This window comes from Athene cunicularia (assembly GCF_003259725.1).
Source record: "Athene cunicularia isolate RWA chromosome 3 unlocalized genomic scaffold, athCun1 chr3_part1, whole genome shotgun sequence".
Classification (NCBI taxonomy): domain Eukaryota; kingdom Metazoa; phylum Chordata; class Aves; order Strigiformes; family Strigidae; genus Athene; species Athene cunicularia.
In genome coordinates this window covers 16,784,259-16,806,840 of record NW_020799097.1, presented here as the reverse complement: position 1 = coordinate 16,806,840, position 22,582 = coordinate 16,784,259, and the positions used below count along the sequence as shown (strand labels likewise).

The window sequence follows — 22,582 nt, the reverse complement described above, 5'->3', positions numbered from 1 at the left end:
TAGCTGAACCTACCTAGCTGAATGCACCTACCAAGTGAGGAAGCCATGCTCTCCTCTTTCCACCAGATCTAGGCTACCTGCTCCTTCTGCCACACCTGGTGCTTGGCAGATCCCTGGATGAGAATTTTAGCACATATAAAGCTGCATATATGGTGAAATCAATTTAGCTGGGATTAGATGAGCACCTGAAATGGTAAGGCATATGTATCATTGAGCTGAGGGCATGGGAGTGGTGAAATTACTCTCTGGCAGCAATAAGCTACATTAGCTCTGCTGCTTTGTGAAACTCACCCTTCCTGGTGGCTTCCAGTTATGTATGTTGAGAACTTCATGACAAGAGAGAGCTGATGAGCTGCAGTTTTTATTGTCATGATGCACAAAGCCAGGTATTTCACTTAAAATGCTGGTAAAAATACAAAGAACTATTGCTGCACAGGTTTATATATGGTGCCAATCTCATGGCGTTTTGTGTGTTTATCTTCTTTGAAAAATTAACTGAAGCTTTTGTTTTTGTGGATCAGCAGAGTTTTGTGAATAAGAAACAGCATGTTGTTGGCTTTTGTTCTCGCTTTGCAGTTCAGAGAAATTATAGCTAACAAATCCTATATTATATGTAGTATAGGTAGACTTGGTGACCTTGTAGAGCCACCAGTATCTGACAGAACTTGTGGGCATGTTGGTGTTTAGATACAAGGTTATAACAAGAACTGCTGTTGTGGTATAATTCTTATCAGCTGATTGGAAGGAAGTTCCTTCTTGCCTAGCATCATGAAGATGTTATCTTTAGATCGTGAAGTGTCCAGTTTAAGATTAATCTGGAATTGTGTTACCTGTTACATATTTACGTGGCACCCTTTCTTCTATTTTTTTGGTGGTGGTTTGACTATGCCTCATAATCAGAGTGTACTTGTTAGAGCATTGTAGCAAATCCCTACATTTTTTTGCATAAAATCAGTACCTTGCCTAATTTTTAAATTCATGCTGGCCAGTCTTGACAATAAAGGTTTGGAGGCATTTCTCTTCTACCAGCAGAAATCACTAACCCAGCCCCTTGCCAGCCCTTGGGGTTTCTTTTGACAAAGCAAAATATGTGGCCCTGCACTCATAAGAACACAGTTACTGGATTTTTAATATAGATTCCCTGAGTATTAAGTATACATGTTTTGGCTTTCTTTTTTAATGTGTGAATTTAGAAAGATTAGATACGGAGTCCGACTTGTATATAATTTAGTTTCTAACTTTAAAAAGCCTCTAAACTCTCAAACAAACCTGGCTCAGATTTTTTTTTTTTTTTTTTTTTTTTTGTAGATTCCAAACCTTTTGTTTGTAGAGAAACTTTTAAAATCCATCAGGAAGAAACCATAGGGCAGGGAGAATATTTTTGAGGGTTCCATGGAAAAAATAGTTTTCTGTTCTTCAGAAGTACTTGTGGAATACCAGCTCACCTAATAGTATTGCTGCAGTAACTACCATCAGCATTCCGAGAAGTGTCTCAGAACTGCTGCTGAGCTACTGGTTTGTCGGCTTTCTTTAATCTGATGCATAAATCCAGAAGAGTGGTCCCTAGGATGCTGGGGAATAGAAAACTCTTGGGTGTACTGTATGGAATAGAAAGCTCTTGCTTCCTAAGGTAAAAAGTCAGTATGGTTCAGACACTGATTGCACATCTAACTACAACAATTAATGGTAGCAGCCTTTTCACCTTCTTTTCATGCAGTGGCAGCTTTCTCTTTTTGCAGTATGTCCTCTGCCCTCACCTAGGTTCAAATATGCTAAACTGGATGCAGAAAGCAGTAAGAATACAGAAAGCAGTATGGAGATATTTCACGTTACTGGGTAGCTATGTGAGTTAGAGGAGTTGCAACCTGCCACATCCTGTGTTTTGCTGTCTGTGCCAGTTGGTTCAAAGTTTGTCCAGGTGTGTGTGCATCACACGTAGTTGAACATCCTTACATCATCTTACAGCTCAAGCAGCAAAGAGTTTCTTAAGTGCTCAGCCCCTGCTGTTGATGCTATGGAAAAGTAAGTAGAGTTCAGTGCTAGGATTTAGTTTGCATAGAGTTTGCATATAGCCATTCAGTTTAAAAAATAATTTTTACAGGCTGCAAATTCTAGCACTCAGGGTAGAAACTTATTAATGCTGTTTGTGTGACTTCAGTTCTGCATGTACATTATGATAGTGTAATTACACAATATTATACCACTACTCCACAGATTTTTAGTTTCATATATTGGAAGTTAGAGGAATACTTGAGAAATAAAGTTCTTGAATAGCTGTCCAAATAGGTAGGTGAACAGACAGGCTTGTTTTTAAGTTGGAATGTGCTGGGTTAATTAAACAGGTTGTAGAACTAATTCATAGAAATTTGGAGAAAGGACATTACATCAAGAATCCTTTGGATATTAAGTATGTTCACATGTACGAATGGACTTGAAATGAAACTGGGTTATTGCTTGTTTGAACAGATTAATCCTCTCTAAATAATCTCCAGGGTTTATGCTGATCTCATTATAATGACCAAGAAAGGGTCTTTGTTCTTACTAATGCATGATTTGTTTCCTAGGGTGTGGTTTTTTCCCTTACTTCCTTTGAAGTGTTAGAAATTGGCCACAGCTAGAATCAGAAATAGGCGGCATTAACGTCCTCAGGTGCCAAGTTGGTGTGCTTTGTCCATGTGCTCAAACTTGACATGGTCACTAAGCTTGGGTTCGGAAAGACTTTTTGTTTTATTCCACAGATCAAATTGACAGGGACTTTTAATGCCTCCCCACACAAGCAAGTAATCTGCTGTCCTAGGAGTGAATCAGTAGGTCAAAGTAGTTAAGACTGAGGACCCTCAGATTTCCTTTATATTTAAATCAGGGGAACTTGGTTTAGGCCTAGATTTCATCTCATTCCCTGGGCTGAATAACCCCCCAACACATGCAGCTCAAAGCTTTCTGAAGGGCAGAAGTGTTAGGCGTGTGCTGGGTGACTTGCTCTGGTGCAGCCCACACTGTGATTCAGAACCTGCTGTCTCTTAAGCACTGGACCACTTCAGGGGCAGAGCAGCTGGTTTCTTTGTCTCAGAAGGGAACCTAGTTGTTGTGAACCAAAACCGCTTTGAGAACTGGCCTGTTGTAATGCAGACTGCTGGAACTGGCTTCAGGTCTCCACTGCTGCTCTGAATCAGGGAGCTAGCAGATACGTTTTTTGTCAGAATTTGTAGTGCAGTTTGTAGTCCCTTTTCCTAAAATGACCTGAGAGTCTTATTTTATCTATTGAATTGCCTTCTATTGTAAGATACAGGACTCTGCCAACACACTTCATCTTTTCTGTTTCTTCGTTCAGCACACAGTTAAACATAACAGCACACAATTAAAATTAGAGAGTGTTAATAAAAGACTCTGAAAGTTTGTTACAGGTGTTGGGAATTGTTATGCAGTCTCCAGTTTGCTGCAGAAATATTGTGGGTCTTTCTAGAGTGGATATCTGTCAGATGACTGTCTTGTCTTGACACATTGTCCTTTGTATAGCATGTGGGTAGATATATGTAAACCAGAATCAGTGAGATATGTCATATTTCTGGCATATCAGTGTTAAAATATAAATAAGAAATGTTTATCAGGTAAACATTTTTAGCAAGAGATCTTCTGAAACGTATTTTTAATTTAAAAAAATCAATTGTCATTTCAGTAACCTTTTATCGACTGATTATATTTTCATGTTTTGCTCTTTTTGAAGCTCATGTGGAAAATGAAGAACAGTATACACAAGCACTGGAGAAATTTGGAGGCAACTGTGTTTGCAGGGATGACCCAGATTTGGGAACAGCGTTTTTAAAATTTTCTGTGTTTACAAAGGAATTAACTGCACTCTTCAAAAATTTGGTAAGAATTACTTAAGAAAAACATGTTGAAATTTTAAGGCCATTACAAAGGGCTGTGTTTCTAAATTAACAGCTCTTCATGTTGAAGACAATTTGCTTTTTGTAACCACTGTTCTTAAATATTCTCAGCTTGGTAAAATGTCTCATGCCCTAGCTCAAAAAACTCAAAAATCCCCCAAAACCAAACCAAAAGAAAAACAAAAACCAAACGACCACAAAAACCAAACCAACCCAACAAAAAACTCTTTTCCAACAATTCTCATGTCTAAACTTCCCACAATAAAGTAGTTATAACATATATTATAAAACACCCATATCAATTTGCTTTAAAATTTTGAAACCATCAAAACCCAACTTGGTTTACTTTGTGCTCATGTTGCTTTTACTTCACTTTTTCCTACGTCCCAGTTGTATTTATAAGGGGAGATGTTAGTGTCCCCGGAAGAGAGAGTCTCTTGCTTCTCAGGGAAGAGTCAGGAAAACTAAATCAAACATAATGCTATAATGGCAGTAGTGTCCACTGGGGACCAGTCCTGCAACTGAAGCCAGTAAGGCTTAAAAGCACTCTTCCGTGAGCCAAATGGGATGGAGCCAAATGGAAGAACGGGAGTTTTAATTATGAATGGAGAATTTTCAGCCTCAATTTCACATTAATCAGAGGGCACAAGAAGAGCAGATTCTGATGACATCCTACTAGCTAGAGCTTTCCCATGTCCAAATCCCAAATTTACTTGAAACCACAGAACCCTTAAGCCAGGGACTGTGAAGGGGAGATGACCCAAATTTCTACAAGCATTTAAATGTCTGTGCCTGCTGAAATCAGTGGGATGGACACATTTCAAATGCTCTTGTGAGTCTAGACCAAATGTCTGTAGTTTGCAGCCAGCTGGTCATAATCAGTTCTTTGGGGAATGTTTCCAGCTGGTGGGATTTAGGGCAGTCCCATTCACTCCCTGATGCTGTCCTCTCTTTTTACCCAATTGTGATATGGATGAGAGGAAATCTAGCCCCAAATATATTTATCCACAGTGAAATGTATTTCATATTGGTCATATTGATTTGACTGTCTCTGGATGTACAAATATTATCTGAGTTTATGTATCAGAAGAGGCATCCTTATTGAGTGTGAGTCAGTCAGTTATCCTGAGTCTCCCATACAGATGTAGACTGCTCATATGGAAGGGGAAATAGAATGGGTCTTCTAATTGATACCTTCTGTTGACTAAAAAACCCTCTACTATCATATATTAATTGCAATATGGTGACTTCATTAGGTAAATGGATCTGGGAAATGTGATGTTTAGGTGCTTTTAAAAAGCAATCTACTAAAAGCTGCACCCCCTCTCCAGAAAAACCTTTTAATGTATAATATTTCAAGAAGAGTAAAGCTTTCAAGAAAGCTAAAAAATGTTGCTGTTTAAAAAAAAAACCACCTTAGCTATTTGTTCTCTTAAAACCAGTAATTACTATATTTGCAAAATGTTTCTGACAAGAATAACTTTTCTTACACAAGCTGGAAAGGAAAATAAAATCAAAATAAATATGTATAGGAAGTGACATGCATGTTTTTATTACCTTCTCTTATCCACGTAAACATTTTGCATGTCTTGTCCAAGGAATATTTCTAAATCTTTTTACTGTGTACTGTTTTTTCACTAGCAACTATGTATTTTTAATTAAGTTTGTATGTATATGAGGATATGTCATGAGGTAGTACCTAAGTCTTTAGTGTTTCTCAGTTTGTGATTCTGATTTTTTTCTATTTTTGAAGCAAATAATAATTTCGCATGAACGTAATTTTTTTTTTTTTTTTTTTTTTTTTTCTCTTCTTTCATACTGTCTGGTGAAGGACAGGTGTCTGTAAGGTTGTGCTTTTTCCTAATATGCTTCATATTGTTGAAGTTTAAAGTTTTTTGCTTTCTCCTAACTAGCAAAGGAAAACTGAAAAAAATAGAGGAACCTAATGGTCCTTGAATTTGGTGTCTCTCTCTAGGAAAGTAGTTTCCTCCTGAAAGATGGAAACTTCATTATTGTTTGAAAATGCCATTTTATAAACAAGAATTCTGATTGTAAAAGAATTCTAATTGTAAAATAATTATAAAACAAAATAATAGTTTTATGTAATTTTGCCTATTAAAAGTTAATACCCCAAGAATAAATTGTTGGTAACTGGTCACTTTGAAACTCTGTTCGTAAGGTCACTGATGGAGGTCTAGTTTTCTAAGAGGTTACAAGGGTATTGACTAGTCTAAAAAGTCCTATACAGTAGCTGGAAATAATTTGAGGTGCTATTTTTTTATAGTCATAGCCATATGGGAAACAAGCTCCATGCATTCTCGCAGTGTGGTAAAGTATCCAACTCTGACGGATTTAAGCATGTTGGCAGTAAAAATATTCCTCTCCTCTGGTGTTTCCTTGTAGCATCCAACATACCTTGGTTGCATATAGTTTCATCAAAAATGTAGCCAGGACTATACAACCTTTTGCTCTTGAAAAAACATTCTGAAAGGTATTCTTTCTAAATAGACTCATGCCTGGATTTTCACAGAGCACTGAAGATTTTAGCTGAAATGAGTGGGGAATGTGCAAGGAAGTGAGAGGACATGTTCAGACTGGAACAGATGCCAAAGCTATTAACACTGGCAAAGCTTTAAGGCTACTGTCAAGTTTTGCTCTGTCATATATTTTGCTTTTGTTTCTAGAAGCTGATGGGTTCTGTCAGCTCTTGGCCTGGGTGGCATTTAGAGCTGTAGCTCTCAAGTGCTTCTGCAAAAAGACTTTCCTTAAACTTGTATTTAGTAAGGTAAAGGAAAGCCATTCTAAAGTTGTTCTACTTTAACAGGGGTTTTAGGTTCTTGTTTTCTCTAATATTTGTAAAGGTTTCCCAAAAGACTGATGTTTTCATGGATATATCAAGGCGTCACTGTTTTAAAATATTTCATTAACGGCTGAAGTTTTTTTCTTGGAATCCAATTATTCAACTGTAAACTATTCAAATTAAAGTTCAGGTCTTGGGGTTTTTTATATGTGTTTTGCTATGCTTCTTTTATGTGTGCACTTTTAAACAGTGCATAAAATATGCACCAAAAAAGTGAATAAATAGTGAAAAAAAACTTTGAAGAAGCTTGATTCTTTACTTCTGAAATTATTTGTAAACCACATCTTTAGAGAAGAAATAGATTGACATGTAATGTATATCGGGTCCTTGTAACTACTCACTGGTAGCCTTTCTAACATGGTTGCATTGTTTGGATCAGTTCGATATACTGTGCATTTTTTTTTTCTTTTTCTCTTGCCATAGCTCCAATATCAAGCTACAAATTTTTCTTCAACTTCTTCTGGATTAGAAATGTTTTTAAGATTGAGCAATTAGTATGTCTTTTTTGGTACTCAACTATCAGAAAATACTAGAAGCAATTTCAGAGGTAACACGGTACCTTTTGGGGCATGTACAGTATTGCCTCTTGATGGTATTCTTGGTGCTAATTCCTGACAGAATGGTAGCATCCACGTTCCCAGGTAAATTAAGTGTGTATGGCACTTGCTTATAGTGTTAATTACTCTGTCTTCCTAATAAATTTAGCACCAAGTGATAAAGGTGAGAGTCTTAATATGAAAAATGTTAGGAAAAGGAAAGGCTCATTGCAACATGTTTGCACTTTAAATATTTTTTCCATTAAATCCTATTCTCAGATTGCTACACCAAGAAATAAAATCTGTAGTTGCCTGTCATCTTTGTCAGCACTCCTTGAAAAGGGATTTGAATCAGTGAAGATGAAGTAGTTATTTAACAAATTCCATTTTCTGTATTTGCTATTCTTCTACATACTCTTGTAATTATCATATATTTAAGTTTAAAGCTAATGAAACATGCTGGATTGAGAGAACTGGAATCTGATATTTCCACTCCATGGAAGGTATCTGGGAGGAAGAGATTCTGTGTGAAGTTTTTCTATTAATAATCCTTGAATTTTTAGCCAGGAAAAGTGGAAGAACAGTGATAATATTTTTCTGACCATATGCTCCTGTTTTAATTCAGTTTTTAAATGTAAGAAGAAGGGAGATTTGCTTAAATATAAAAGGTAACAAATAACAAAACTGAAGGAAATATCTTTTCTGTGTTTTCTGTAAACTTAAGAAATTTATGCACATAATTTTCTTTCCAGGGTAATAGTTCAGACTAAGGTTTTAAAAAAATGTTTGGTGCCTGAACCTTCACGAGCATGTTTTGTTTAGAAGGACTCAACTTAGTTAAGTATATAAAAAAAGCTACAGATACACATATTTGAGGTGGAAGTATTGTATGTGAAGCTTAATGATTTAAGTCGTGCTGTTTGTGATTTTCACTGATACACTTGAGGAAAGACTGGCTTAATGGTGAGAGGAAAAAAACCCCACAGTACTGTTTGATTTACATTTGTAAAGATATAAACCCAGATGTAATAATTCCTCCTTAGTGGCATGGATTCAGCTCCACCTGGAATCTTATCTTTATTTCTTTGCCAAAAAGATATTGATCCAGCTGGAGGAAATTCAGAGGACAGTAAAAAAAATGATCAGGGTTTGAATAGGTTGATTTATGGAGAAAGCTTAGAAGAATTGGAAATGTGTGGTTTGCCTCACAGATAACTGTGATTGTGGAAGAGGAAAATAATAATTGCATATAAATGGGATCACGCTGTGAAAATATTAGATGAACTGTCCCAGAGAAAGCAGTAGAAGCTCACCACTTAGGTGTTTTAACCTAGATTAGAAAATGTACGATTGGGAATTCTCTTCCACTGGCAAGGAAGATGGGCTGGAATAACCTCAAGTCTCTTTCTTCCTTTGCTTTTAAAGTTCTTCACTTTATACTTTTAAGAATACCTTTAAAAACGTATTTCCTGTCATGTTGTACTCCTAATAGAGACATTCCCAGCCTGTAGTTTGTGTATAGATGGTAGTGCAAGGGCTGTTTCCAAGTACACAGTGGCAACACTTGGTATCTTGTGTGAAGGCATTTTTCAAGGCAGCTGAGCCAGCAGCTCCATGTGAGCACTTAGTGGTGTTCAGCTCCTGCTTCGCTGCAGTCCCTTTTCCTACGGCATACATGGGTGGTGGGTGATGTCCCACCTCGGCCACCTGCCTGGTGGGACACAGCTTGGGCTATGGGACACGCCACTGCTCCGCAGGTGGGGCAGGCGTGAGGACAGCGGGAAGGCAGTGTTGTGTCCTTGTGCGCGGGAGGGAGGCATGCTGCAAAGATGAAAGTTTGCTCTACAAGTCTTCATGTTACGTGATTTTCTGAAGTTTTGGGTTTAGATGCTGAAAGCTTAAAGTTCAGACAAACAAACTGAGTCTCGTCTATAGCAGATGTTCTGATTTCCACTTGCTCCCTGCTGTTTTGTCCTTGCCCTACTAAAGCTCACATCACTGGGAAAGCTCTTGGAAAGTATTCAATCCAATAGTACTTGCCATAAAAATATGAAAATAACTTACAACAATGATTTGTCAGCAAGCAGTACTACCATCACTTGTGCACACCCGAGTTCACTGGTGATTTGAGAAGCCCACAGACAAGTACACGGACCTCATCTAGAATTTAGTAATGGCAATAGGAGTCATATCATACACTGTTCAACTGTTGGAATTTTAGTTGAAATTGAAAATGTTTTAAGGTTGGCTCTGTTTATCAGTGTGTTAAGAAAAATATTTAACTTCTGAAGTAGTGAAGGCTTTTTTTTGTTTGTTTGTTTTGTTTTTTTTCTTCTTGGATTTAGAAAACAAAACCTATTGAAGTACTGCAGGCACCAGCATCCAAAGCTGTTCTGGAAGAGACTCATTAAAGTAATCAGGAGGTCTGGCAAATGAAGAACTTCAGTGTTTAGCCATAGGCTCTTAGACTACTTGAAAATATTTTTTCTCCTTCACAAATTTTGGCTTGCCTGTTGCCTCTGCCGTCACTTCTGGCAGCTACATGTTTGTTTATTTTTACGTTCTCCCTCCTGCCATTTCTTTTCCTCCTCTGAGCGTTCTCCAACTTAGGAAGTTTTAATTTATTACCGTGTCTCTGTCGTCTTATCTTGTTGGAAGCTGTCAGGGAAAAACTGCAAGTCTGGCAAAGCAGCAGTGTTGGAAGTGGAAACCAGGTCAACTATTTTTTTTTAGTTTCTCTTTTTATAAACATAGAACTTGCTAGTGTTCCTCTGGCACAGGATTTTAATTTCTGTGAAGCTTTCCTGCATCTTTGTGCATATTTCTTTTTAAAGAATATTTTAAAACATAAAATAGTCAAAATGTAGAGGCAACTGTGTACATTTTAGCTCCCTATATACATACAGAGTAGGAGCTGCAGCATATTAATGCTTCTCTGCGTGCTGCAAATGGGTCTATATTTTTAGATACTTCAGCTTAAGCTTCTCAAGAAAGAGGGGAAAAACATGTAAGATCTTTCTTCTGTGTATTGCTTGCTGATTTATAAATACGAGCAAGTATGATTCATCTAACTAGATTAATAATGACAAGTTTATGCATTATGGATGTTCACATTTGTTGGAAATAAAATAGGAGCATAAAGAAAACAACAGACTGATAGTAATATATAGGTGACAGCAGACAAAAGGAATTAATTTGAATAGGCAAATAGTCTTCAAACTTTTAAGAAGAATGTTGGTGTTTTTCTCCTATCCTTTTTTTGAAGTTGCTTTGGACTTCAGGCCCCATGACTTGACATTCTAGGAAACATCCAGAACTGTTTTGGAGGCTGATTGATGTTTACATGAATACATCTGGGATAATACTTCAGGGTCTGACATTTTTTCTTTCCCAACTTAAGGAAAAAACAGTTGTCTTGACTCTTTTGTTGAGAAATGCTTTATTTTTGCTTTGTGCTTATTTATCGGATTTTGAAGAATAATTAAATGGAGGCTATGAAAGTATTGATCTTTAGGTTAGGCATTTGACTACGTCATACTAATAATATAGATTAACAAAGTAGAATACTTTGCATAGGATGATATAGATGAGATCTCTTCTGCTTCTCCACCTGGGTAGCCATTCTGGATGTGTGTGTCCATAGGTGTACGTGTTCCATCTATCTTCTTCCAGAATTTTTAATTTTTTTACCTAAGTTTTGTATGATTTAAACCTTTTCACTTACCTCCTATATCTACAACGTATAATTTTAGTAACTTTGAGCATGGTTATGTTGATATGCTGATGTTGTGGTACTACTGAGTACTTATGAGGTGGATAGTTTGCAGCACTGCCAACTAAGCATATGTGGATGGTGCTCATTCAATGTTTATAGGAATTATTTAAAAAAAAAAACCAAACCCAACACAGAGAGTTGAAATTTAACTTGTTGATTATAAAGGGCTGTTATTGAGTCCTGCTCCTTTTTGGGGAGGAGGAAAAGTAGGGTGAAGGAGACGAAATATGATTTGTGGTAAGAGTTTAAAAGAACAGATTTTCTATATTTCTTCAACCTTCCCATTTAGAGGCAACCTCTTTAACCTGTAGAATTGATGTATGAAATTTCAGGTAGTATCTTTGAAAAGGAAGGGTGAGGGTTTGGGGGCTTTGTTTGTTTGTTTAATAGCAGCTGTTGAGTACCACTGGGGATGGGACCCCTGTGTCTGTTCTAGTGAGGCAACCAAGTGATTGTAGTGTGATAATGTTTTGTATTTTTCCATTGTGAGGAGATTGAACCATCACGGTTAGAAATATTTTTTCTTTAAGTTCATGTTAGTGTCCTTTCTTATCTAGATGGGTTATGGGAACTTTGATGTTCCTGACATTGTTCCTGAAAAAACAGAAGCAAAAGTTGCTACATGATGCATAGTTCTTTCTGTACTTTGAACATTTGAAATCCATCCTCATATATACATTTCAGTGCTTCTTGAAAAAACTCACATTTTAAAAGAACAGCTAACAATAACATCAGAGAAGAAACCTATCCAAAGGCAGTCTTCACCAAACTGCTGCAAAAGTTATCCTGATTTTTTTCCATCGTCTGGTTCTAAAATACCCTGGTTTTTACCCTTCAATGCAATCCATTTGAGTTATTACAGTTTCAACTCTGTGCGTAGACATCATGGCCCATACCTTGAACATTTTCCCTGAATCATAAAGAATTGGACATGAAGCCTTTCTTTTCCTGATGTATGCTACTTATGGTCTTATTCCTTCCGTCTTTCTTTTTCCCTATAAAATATCATACATATACTTATCTAAAACCATGATTATTTTACCGTTGATTTAATTTGAATTTTTTTTTTTCTTGTTGAATTTCCTCTTGAGTTACTTGCGTACTCAAGACCTCATAAATCCTTGTTTTGGAGTTTGTATGAGATAAATAAGGCAGATGTATTATTTTATAAAAATACATGGAAAATATCTGAATAGTGGCTTTTTTACAGGTCAGCATTTTTTTCTCTTTATAACTTCTGTCAGAGTAAGATGTCATCTATTCTGAGAATAGAAGATGCATTTTATGGAATAAGTCTGAAGAGATGGGAAAATAAACAGGATTAATTTTAAAATATACTGATGAACTTAAAATATGTAAGTGCTGAAAAATTGTATGATTGTTTTCATATAATTTAAACAGTGAAATAGGGTAATGTAAAAATTAGTGGGTTTACTTTACAGTCACTGTTGGATGAGATATTTATCAGCAGCAGTAATTCTGTAGTTTTCCTGCTGTCTTGGGTTATAGTGTTTCCAGTGTAGGTTTAATTAACTCATGTTGCCTCCATCTTTGTTTACTGGCTATACTGATTAAACATCATCATGCAGGATTAGGAAAATAATACACAAGATTGCCTTGTGAAACTTCCTGAAATATGTGAATTGAGAGAATATATGTTCTGCATTTTAAATATATGAAATGTTTTGATGTAATTTGTTACAGATTCAGAATATGAACAACATAATCACTTTTCCATTGGATAGTTTGCTGAAGGGAGACCTGAAAGGAGTAAAAGGGGTATGTTTATCTTCTTATTTATATATAAAATTATTGTTGTTACAATAAATACATTTAGATAGTGTATTAATCTTATTTGATGGAAGGCATGGATAGTAAAGTAACATATTATCTTAATAAACAATAGGGGGTTTTGGGGGTATGTGTGAATTGAGTCATCCCTTCTGTCTGTGGTTTCATATAGAGCATGCTGCTGGCTGTGTGTACTAAACATTTGAGAAGCTTTGAAGGCAGCCCTGAGATTTAGAAGATAAGCAGAGAAAGAGGTGTAAGAATTTAGGTATTTACCTAGTTGAGAAGGGGATAGTACTTTATTTAAAAGGATTATTATTAATATATTTATTTACCCTTCTAAATTTACCTGGAACTATACAGATTATTAAGAAAGACACATTAGAGTGCATGAGCATAGGATTTTTCTTAACAAAGCTGAAATCTATTTGTGCCCTGAGGATATTTCCTATTTGAAATAATATCAACATAGGACTCAAGTGATGGTATGTTTATAATAAATTCAAAGCCTATGGCCAACAAACTTATTTGGCTTACCCTTCATTTACTACTGAGCAAACAGGAAGTGACTGGCAGCTATTGTTCTAGGACATTGGAGGATGAAGAAAAAAGTACGTAGACTAAAAATGGTCTCTGTAAATTACTGGAGGAAAGTAGATTATTTAGTAAGATAGGCTTATTATCTTCGTGTTGCTTGCTTACCACATTCCACTCCTCTTGTTCTTCTCTTTTTCTATGTCAGAATAAATACATTTATTACAGTACAGTGTTGCCGCATGTTCCTGACTTGAGAAAATAATCAAATGCTGCTTTAATTAATTTCATAATTGTCGGAATAACTAGCTGATTTGTAAGAATTAGTTCCTAATCTGTAGATGCAAAGTTTTTCTAGTATCTGACAGTTAACAATACATTTTTGGAGTTGGCTGATCTCTTAAACTCCAGCAGAATTTTAACTGCTGGATTTTTAGGCATCAGTGAAATAATTTTACAACTTGTTATTTTATCTAAATTGGCTTCTTCAGAGGGGAAAAATAAAGGAATTTGGCATGTAAGTAATTCAAAATTCTCACAGAATTAGTTATGTCGAGCCGTATGCCTGTACTGTTCCCATTAAGTCAGTGGGAAATTGATTTCTTTAACTTTAGTGAGATGAATAAAGTCCTTAGCCAAGGCTGTATCTCCCCCTCAGGACAGACACTTTTTTCCAGTGAGGCCAAAGATGGAATGATGAGAAAACAGCTGATTTGATTAATTACATAGTGTGCTCTTCAGATGACCTGTGGTTATACCTTTTAAGGAGTAAAATGGAGCTGTAAAAAGCATCCTAGGGATACTTTTAAAAACATGAGTGTATTAATTCTGTGTACAAGATTGTTTTTCCTGTGTGCAAGATTACTTTTACGCAATCCTTAGGTGAGCTATTCAAGAGTGGAGTCCCTATTCTGGTAGAAACTCTAAATAGCCAAGGTGTGTCTTCATTGTTAAATCCACAGTATTTTTCATGTACATAAAACTAACTGTATTTTTTTCTTTTTTCTTGACAGGACCTAAAAAAACCCTTTGATAAAGCTTGGAAGGACTATGAAACAAAAGTGTATGTATCTTTTAAACTTGTAAATAAAAGGGAAATATAACTGAGATCTATAAAGATCGTTATTTAATGTTAAGGTCCCAACCAGAACTCCTAGCTGGGAAGCTGAGCTTTTTTTTTCTTTCTTTTTTTTATTAAAAACTAGAGCTGTGTGAAAATACAAGTGCCTAGACACAGTCATTTCAGATTCTGTAATGTACAACTTATTTAGTGAGTAAATTGTCTTGTGTGTATGTGCCATGACAGTTAGTGTTTGTGGTAAACCTCTTTCCTTAATGAAGTTCCAAGTAATGAGCATAATCTCCCAGTGCATGTTCTTCCACCGAATGCTCTTCCACTTCAATTGAGAAAGTTTTGCTTTAATTGGGAAAGAATTGTTTTAAATTTTTGTTAGTATCCATATTAATATACTATAATCTACTACACATGAAAGTCCACATTGTTCCTCCTTTCCTCTGCTTTTGGAGGACACTACTGTATAAAATAAAAAGTTAGCCACCCTGTGTTTTCATCCTTAATTACCAAAAGTACTCCAACATAATTGTACTTGATGTCCTTTTAAGTATTTGTTGTTGCTGTTTTTTTTCTTCTGCTTATCAATTACTATTTCACTATAATTAACAAGTTTCTTTAGTTGAAGAGCACACAATAAATTATATACTTCATGCCTGAGTGTTTTGCAATGTCTTACAAAGTGTCAAGCATATGCAAGTCAAGAATCAGTTCTGGATTTGGTAGCCTAAAACCGTTGTAATGACTGTAATGTCTCTGACTCTATCACAACTTACAAGACTGTGCCCAGTGCTGAGGTCTCTAGGAAGACCTTATTTGATGCTGGGCCTTTGGCACTTACCAACGAGCTGGTAAGGCTGTTGAGGCTGTTTGCTGCTACCATTCCAAAACTGCACATGATTCCAGATCGATCCAGTACCAGGGATCTTACTAAACCACATTTAATTAGTGCAGTTTGTTTAGAGATATGGATGTTTTCTGCATTTAATGCTGAGGTTGGATGCTCTCAGCAGGTGCATTGTGTACTAGAAGTGGATGAGTTGTCAAGTGTGTCTCATGTAGTGTGTCTAGCCCAGTTTACCATAACCCACTTATTTAAAGGTACCCGATGCACAGTATAAACAGCTATAAAATCAGTTTTAATAACAGAATTTTATACCCAGCTAAATGAATCAAATGAGTCAACAAAGCACCTAAGATCAAGCATAATTAATTTTGGTACCTTGTAAATCTTCAAGTGGTTTAATGCCCTACATCAGGAACAGTTGTTTCCTGGGTTGGCCAAGTCAGTTGTATCAGCACAACTGAATTTCATAGAAGGTTTTATTCCTTGTTCCAGTATTAACTTGGATTGTGACTGTTGGTTAAGTTTCATGTCACACATCCAGCATCTTTGATCTTCTGAAATACTGCTGAGTGTATCAGACCATTTGTGATGATACAAGTCCAGAAGAATGACATATGATACTGTTTAACATAACTGTGAATCCCCAGCCACCTAGATTGGCTGATAATCTAGCGCCATTTTAAAATATTTTTTTAATTGCACAAAGTTATAATGATTCTCTGGTGCCCACTGAGTTGCTCCATCTGAAGTCATGTGCAAACAGTCTTCAGAAATTGTTCCTATATATGGTTTACTCACAAAAGCCACAAGTTTAGTGAGTTAGCTAAATTTCATTATTCCTTTTGTGAGTAACAATGAGAATGGTCTAATTACTGCTTTCTAGGTTCAGTTTATGAGGAGGACCTGAGTGGGTTTTGGTTTTTGAAACTGCCTAGCTATAGATGGATTTTCATAACAAAACATTCTGAAATATTGAGATAAGCCTCCAATCTAATAGTTTGAATCCTTGGAAGACTGTGATGGCTCCAGTGTTTGTATTCTTAATCCCATTGAACAGTGTCATTTGGTGCTGTGCCAGTTATTGGCTGATGAATTAAGATTTCTCATCACTGCTCATGACAGTAGTTGATCTCTGAGGATGGGCCATAGAGAGCAGTCCTGTAATTTAGTCTGCTATTGTCTACCAGTGCTTGATTGCTGGATCTGAAAGCTTGTTTACTTATGTATGACTTATTTATAGTGACATCCCACAATGTTTATGTGCAGAATTTTAAGTACATTTGCATGGTGCTGGGACATATACAAAGAACACTGTTACTACTAGACCAAGATCTCTCATGCTTTTAGAGTTTCTAATAGAATATTCACCAGGGTGAGTATGTTCCAGTGATGTAAAGATTTGTACTTTGATCGTCAGTTTGGTCAGAGCAGGTGGTCTGTTTCAGAGTCAGGTACTCCAGAGATTTTAATTGTTTTTTAACTTTGTTAAGTACTGTGAAGTAAAAATGCCCATAGAAAGTGTATATGAATATGTATATTTGGGGATTCTCATTTGAGTTTAAAGACAGTAGATACGTGGAAACATTTGTTGTGTATGTTACTTCATTCAGAACCTGAAAATGTGAGGTTGACATTGTGTTTATTTTCTATCTGTGGGTTTGAATCCAATGCTGCTTGTATGGTACCATGAGATTTTATTTGTTTTTTTGTTTTTTTTTTCACTTTAACCAACAGTCCTTTAGAAAGTCTGCTTTTTGGCTTTGGTTTTAGGATGCTTGGTTTTTGATCCAAACCAGGTTACTTTTTCCACTATAAGGAGATAACCTCTCCAAGTTACCTCTGTAGTTTCTGCAAGATTTTTTAACAAATTAAGTACACCTCCTTGACAATGCTTGTTTCTAAATCATTTATGTGTCAGGTTATTCAACATGCAGAAACTGAAGGTAGCACCTGTTCATCAGGAAATTCTTTCAGATCCATTACCATTTTCTGTGATATTTCTAGGTGGTGGGCTGGTACCATTGCTGTGTGCTATAGTTTTTTTAAGTGGTTAGATGAAAGCTCTGCATCAGTATTCTAGAGTTCAAAGCTCTTAGTCTAAACTGTTGGACTCCTTCACTTTGATCAAGACCAAAGGATCATCTGCTTGAGGCTTGGGATAGAGAGCCTGGGAATTCTGTGTAAAAGAGAATTCTTTAAAACAAGGGGTGTTTTAATTACTTACTGTGGCTTAAGTTTGGCAGTCAGGGAATATTGTTTTTCACTGCAAGCCACCTCACTTCTGCCAAGTTGCAGACCAATTTTCCGTAGTTCTGTTGAGTTAAATTCAAATTGGAACTTCCCTGAGACCCCATCCCTGCAGTAGGACTGTGGGATTTCTCAGATGCTCTTGTGTGTAAGATCCGTTCACAGATGAGTTGAGATGTTGCCAGCTGTCATTATTGAATGTTGGTCTTTACAAATCAGAGATGGGAAGTTGAATACTGTGATTTTGAAGCTAGGGTGAGAATATTAATTTGAGCCCGAATCTGTTCAGGTCAGCTTTGTCATCTACTACATTTTGGACATAGGAAAACAGTGAGGGTTTTCTGGGTTGGTATTATATAGGCCACTGAGGTTTCTTGAGACAGTAACTGTTTTGATTCTGTGGCTGTTCAAAATGGATCTGAACTTCCTTATAGCTGTGCATTTTGGTCATCTGTAGCTGTGAGTGGATGCAGAGTCATCTCAAGAATTCTTAATCATGAATTGAATTTCTTTGTTGTAATACCTTCACAGTCTCTGCCTAACAAAAAGGGCAACGGGATGGGGAGAGCTAACCTCAGTCTCACCTACAGCTTGTGTTGTCAGCATGGGATGGTGGGTGTAGGTGTTGGTAGCCAGAGGTTTGCTCAGCCTTCCTCAGTCTCTTACCTTAGATGACTCCTTGTTTGGACTGTGCTCAAATACAGTTGTAGGTTTATGCTTAGTCAGCTATCTTTTCCAGTGATACTTTTTCAAATATGTGAGGATCTTTTTATTAGGGGTTTGTTTTTTTTTTTTTTTTACTTTCTTCTTTTCCCTTTGGTTTAACAAACCATTTGAGGCTGTTACACTGCTCTTTATCTGCACATCCCTCTGTACCATATGCTTAAAATCATACCGTTCATCTGCATTTCCTAGTCACAAGTACAGACCTGTGAAGCTCAGCGCCAGATATCAAAGTGTTATTTTTGTAGTCTGTGGAGAAGTGACAGTGTCTTCATCCTGATTTCTGTCTTGATACTCTGTCTTTATAAGGAAGAATTGGAGCTTATTTTCCTCAATATCTCATCTCTCTTACTTGTACCTTTGTGATGACATACCAGGTGCTAATATACCCGTGTGACCTATTTGAAAAGAAATTCAGTTAATTAAAAATGGAATTTGTTTTGCTTTTCCCCTTAACAATTTCTGAACTGTTACTTCAAGCTTTGTATGTAATTAAGTGTGTTTAACAATTACTATGTATCTCATCTTGTTTGGAAGGGTGATGTTAAGAACTGTTCTTATGGTCCTGGATCACTGTCCATCAATGTTGATTACTTTGCAACTTCTTTGCCCTGTAGCACCTAAGTTCTTGGAGCATTTTCCTGAAGATCACCTTAGCTAAAGTAACTGAGGGAGGCTGGATCCATTTTTCTTTATACCTTGGGACTGTTCTTGAATAAGGGAGTAAGAGGAGCAAGTAACCCATGGCTTTTATGCCAGCCTACTTCAATCAAAAATTGGGAATGTCCTGAGGTGACATTCATGAATAATTTGTCTTTTCTCACCATCACTCATTAACATGCTTCAGTTGAAACCATAAAGATTTTAAAATGTTTTTAAAGCTTTAAAGTGGTTAAAAGCAGTGCATTTCTCTTAGGACCTCAGTTACATTCTTTGTTTCTCATAGAAGAGCTGTGTGATGCTGCCCGCCACTACAGCACTGCAGTGGGACTAGGCTGGCTGTGTCCTTTTGGTAGAATTGGTGCAGACTGGCTCTTTTTGTTATGACGCAGTTGCTTTCCCCCATGTACTTAAACACTAATGGCAGACGCGCCGGGGGAGCATATGGGCAAGGAGTACACATGTCATAAAAACTGCTCATTCTCCCAGCAGGCAGACTGTATTCAACAAGGCAGTGAGCCAGTTTTCATCCACATTCTTCCGTCTAATCGGTCCTGTTGTGGTAGATGTTGAGGTAAAGACATTGTATCCATTTTGCTCAGGAAATAGAAGCATAAACTTACTGAAGCATATTATTTACTCATTTTTTAGCTGAATAGTAGTGTCTGTATTCCAAACATAAACCTGTCTTTCCTGAAAAGAAAGAAATGTTAATTTCTTTAATACATGTGTCTTCTTTTTAGGCCTGTAAATATATATTATCTTCAGAAGTCCTTTGCTAATAAGTGCTGTGCTAATGCTAGGAAACATAAATGCTAAATGAGAACTAACAAGCTTTTCCTGGGAAGGCTGTGTCTCTCTCCTCGTTTGCCATTCTCCTTGTAAAAGCTGGGCATGAGGTCTGTTATGCACAACTGAGCGAAGAGACAAGTTGTTTGAATATGCTTATGGAATTATAAGATCGAGGCTGTAAGGTGAGGTGCATTATGTTACGGTGCAGAAACGCAAGTGCTCATGTCTAGATATAACTATCATTAATGATTTCTTTCTGAACCATTTGAAGGCAATGCAAGAATGCACAAATTCTTATTACAGCTTTCTATGAAGATGTCTGCATAGCTGGTTGATTAACTGATGATGTCTTCCAGTTCAGTAGATTTGGTTTTTAAACAATGTCTAAAAAAATGATCTGAAAATTCTGCAAGCTTTTCCTAAATTAGTTCTTCAGAACACTAACTTGACTCAGCAGATCACTGATATTCATAGATTGTAGGTATTTGTTACATTTCGTTTTGAAGCATGTACGTAAGACGAAATGGAGATCAAATCTTGAATATAGTGGCATAGAATGGTAGTGATAAAGAAGGTAATCTTAATATGGACTTGTAGAATAGAATCATACAATCATTTAGGCTGGAAAAGACCTTTAAGATCATCAGGTCCAACCCTTAACCTAACACTGCCAAGTCCACCGCTAAACCATGTCCCTAAGCACCACATCTACACGTCTTTTAAATACCTCCAGGGATGGTGACTCAAACAGTTCCTTGGGCAGCCTGTTCCAATGCTTGACGACCCTTTCAGTGAAAATTTTTTTTTCCCAATATCCAATCTAAACCTCCCCTGGCACAACTTGGGGCCATTTCCTCTGGTCCTATCTCTTGCTGTTTGGGAAAAAAGACTGACACCCACCCAGTTCCAACCTGCTTTCAGGTAGTTGTAGAGAGCAGTAAGGTGTCCCCTGATACTGCTTTTCTCCAGACTAAACAACCCTAGTTCCTCAGCTGCTCCTCATAAGACCCTTCACCAGCTTTGTTGCTGTTCTTTGGACACGCTCCAGCACCTCATTGTCTTTCTTGTAGTTGAGGGACCCAAAACTGAGCACAGTACTTGAGGTGTGGCCTCACCAGTGCTGAGTACAGGGGGATGATCACTTCCCTTTGTCCTGCTGGCCACACTATTTCTGGTACAAGCCAGGAGGCTGTTGGCCTTCTTGGCCACCTGGGCACACTACAGGCTCATATTCAGCCATCTGTCAGCCACCACTTTCAGTTCCTTTTTCATGGGGCAGCTTTATAGCCACTCTTCCCCAAGCCTGTGGTGTTGCATGGGGTTGTTGTGACCCAAGTGCAGGACCTGGCACTTGGCCTTGTTGAAGCTCATACAATTGGCCTCGGTTCATCAAGCCCATTGAACCTGTCCAGATCCCTCCCTTCCCTCAACCAGATCAACACTCCCACCCAAGTTGGTGTCATCTGCAACCTTACTGAGGGTGCACTCGATCCCCTCATTCAGATCATTGATAAAGATATTAAATAGAACTGGCCTCAGAACTGAGCCCTGGGGGACACCACTTGTGACCAGCCACCAACTGGATTTAACTCCATTCACCATAACTCTTTGGGCCCGGCCATCCAGCCAGATTTTTACCCAGTGAAGAGTATGCCTGTCCAAGCCATGAGCAGACAGTTTCTTCAGAAGAATGCTGTGGGAAACAGTGTCAAAGGTTTTACTGAAGTCCAGGTAAACAACATCCACAACATACTGCTTTGATCCTGAGATTTCATGTTAATTTTTTTTTTGAAAGATTACCTACAAAATGAATGTGAAAAAGCTTTCAATTAATCTGCAGAAATTATTTATTAAATACTGGAAAGATCTGGACATGTTTTGCTCATTCTGCCCTCTTCTTCCCCATCCTCCAGTGCAGGATGAGGGAAAGGGCGAAGCTTTCCAGAATTTCCAAAGAGAAGGGATGACTTCTTCCTTCAGGACTCAGAGAGAGAGTCGTGCTTTACCATCAGCCTTGACACACAGTAGGATAAAATAAGATGGAGGCTCTTTTGCTGAAAGGCTAGGATGCCAGAGCTGAAGTTAGAGAGTCAGGCTGAAAAGGAAAACTAGACAAAGAAAAGATTTTTGAAATTAAAGATTATAACATTATTTTGTCAAACAGAATAGCCTTTGGAAGCAATCCATTTTCCAGAGTGCTCCCCATTCAAGTCTGTGCCTCTCAGGCACTATTCCCAGTCTCTGCACCTTCTCATGAACGTATCCAGACTAGCAAGGTTTACTGCTGTATGAGGAAGGAGAGGACAAAAATCGTAGTTGCTGCCCAGCCAGCCAGTTCACTACTGCTGCATGTACACAGGGTGTTCTTTTTGTTTACCCTTGCTCACTGGCTGAAAATAAGTACCAGTCTTTGGCATGTTAAACAGTAAAATAGGTCTTGTCCTTTTTAAAGTTAAAAAAAAAAAAAAAAAAAAAAAAAAGCCTGCTTTGATGTTTATTTATACCATGATCTGTGTGACAAAATCAATTTCTTTGAAATATAAATTAAAATTTATATTGAAAACCAGTTGCTTTTCAAATTGGAGCTGTACAAGTAGTCATACAGTGGAAACTGAATAGGCAAGACCATTTATTTTGTTTCTGATCTACTTTTCTGTGTAATTCTTCATCCTGTATTTCAGCTTTACTTGTCTGTTACACAAATCTGAGCTCCCTGTATATTAGTCATGTGCAGCTGCGTTGTAAATGGACTGGGGTGTGCTCAGATTTTAATCTTAGTCAGCAAAATCTATATATGTGATATGTGCTGCACGAACTTCAAGAAAAGCAGCTTTACAGAACATTTGCTTCCTTCTTAT

The 22,582-nt window shown here is 37.2% G+C and overlaps 1 protein-coding gene across 7 annotated transcripts in view; it reads left to right on the top strand.

Annotated features, from left to right (window-relative positions):
* Positions 1-22,582, top strand: part of ASAP2 (ArfGAP with SH3 domain, ankyrin repeat and PH domain 2) — a 91,536-nt gene that overhangs the window by 22,403 nt on the left and 46,551 nt on the right. For all 7 annotated transcript variants that reach the window (XM_026846458.1, XM_026846454.1, XM_026846459.1 and 4 more), the window contains exons 3-5: positions 3,725-3,870; positions 12,763-12,837; positions 14,397-14,446. In XM_026846458.1, the coding sequence (XP_026702259.1) occupies positions 3,725-3,870; positions 12,763-12,837; positions 14,397-14,446 (271 nt within the window). The remainder of the gene's footprint in view (positions 1-3,724; positions 3,871-12,762; positions 12,838-14,396; positions 14,447-22,582) is intronic.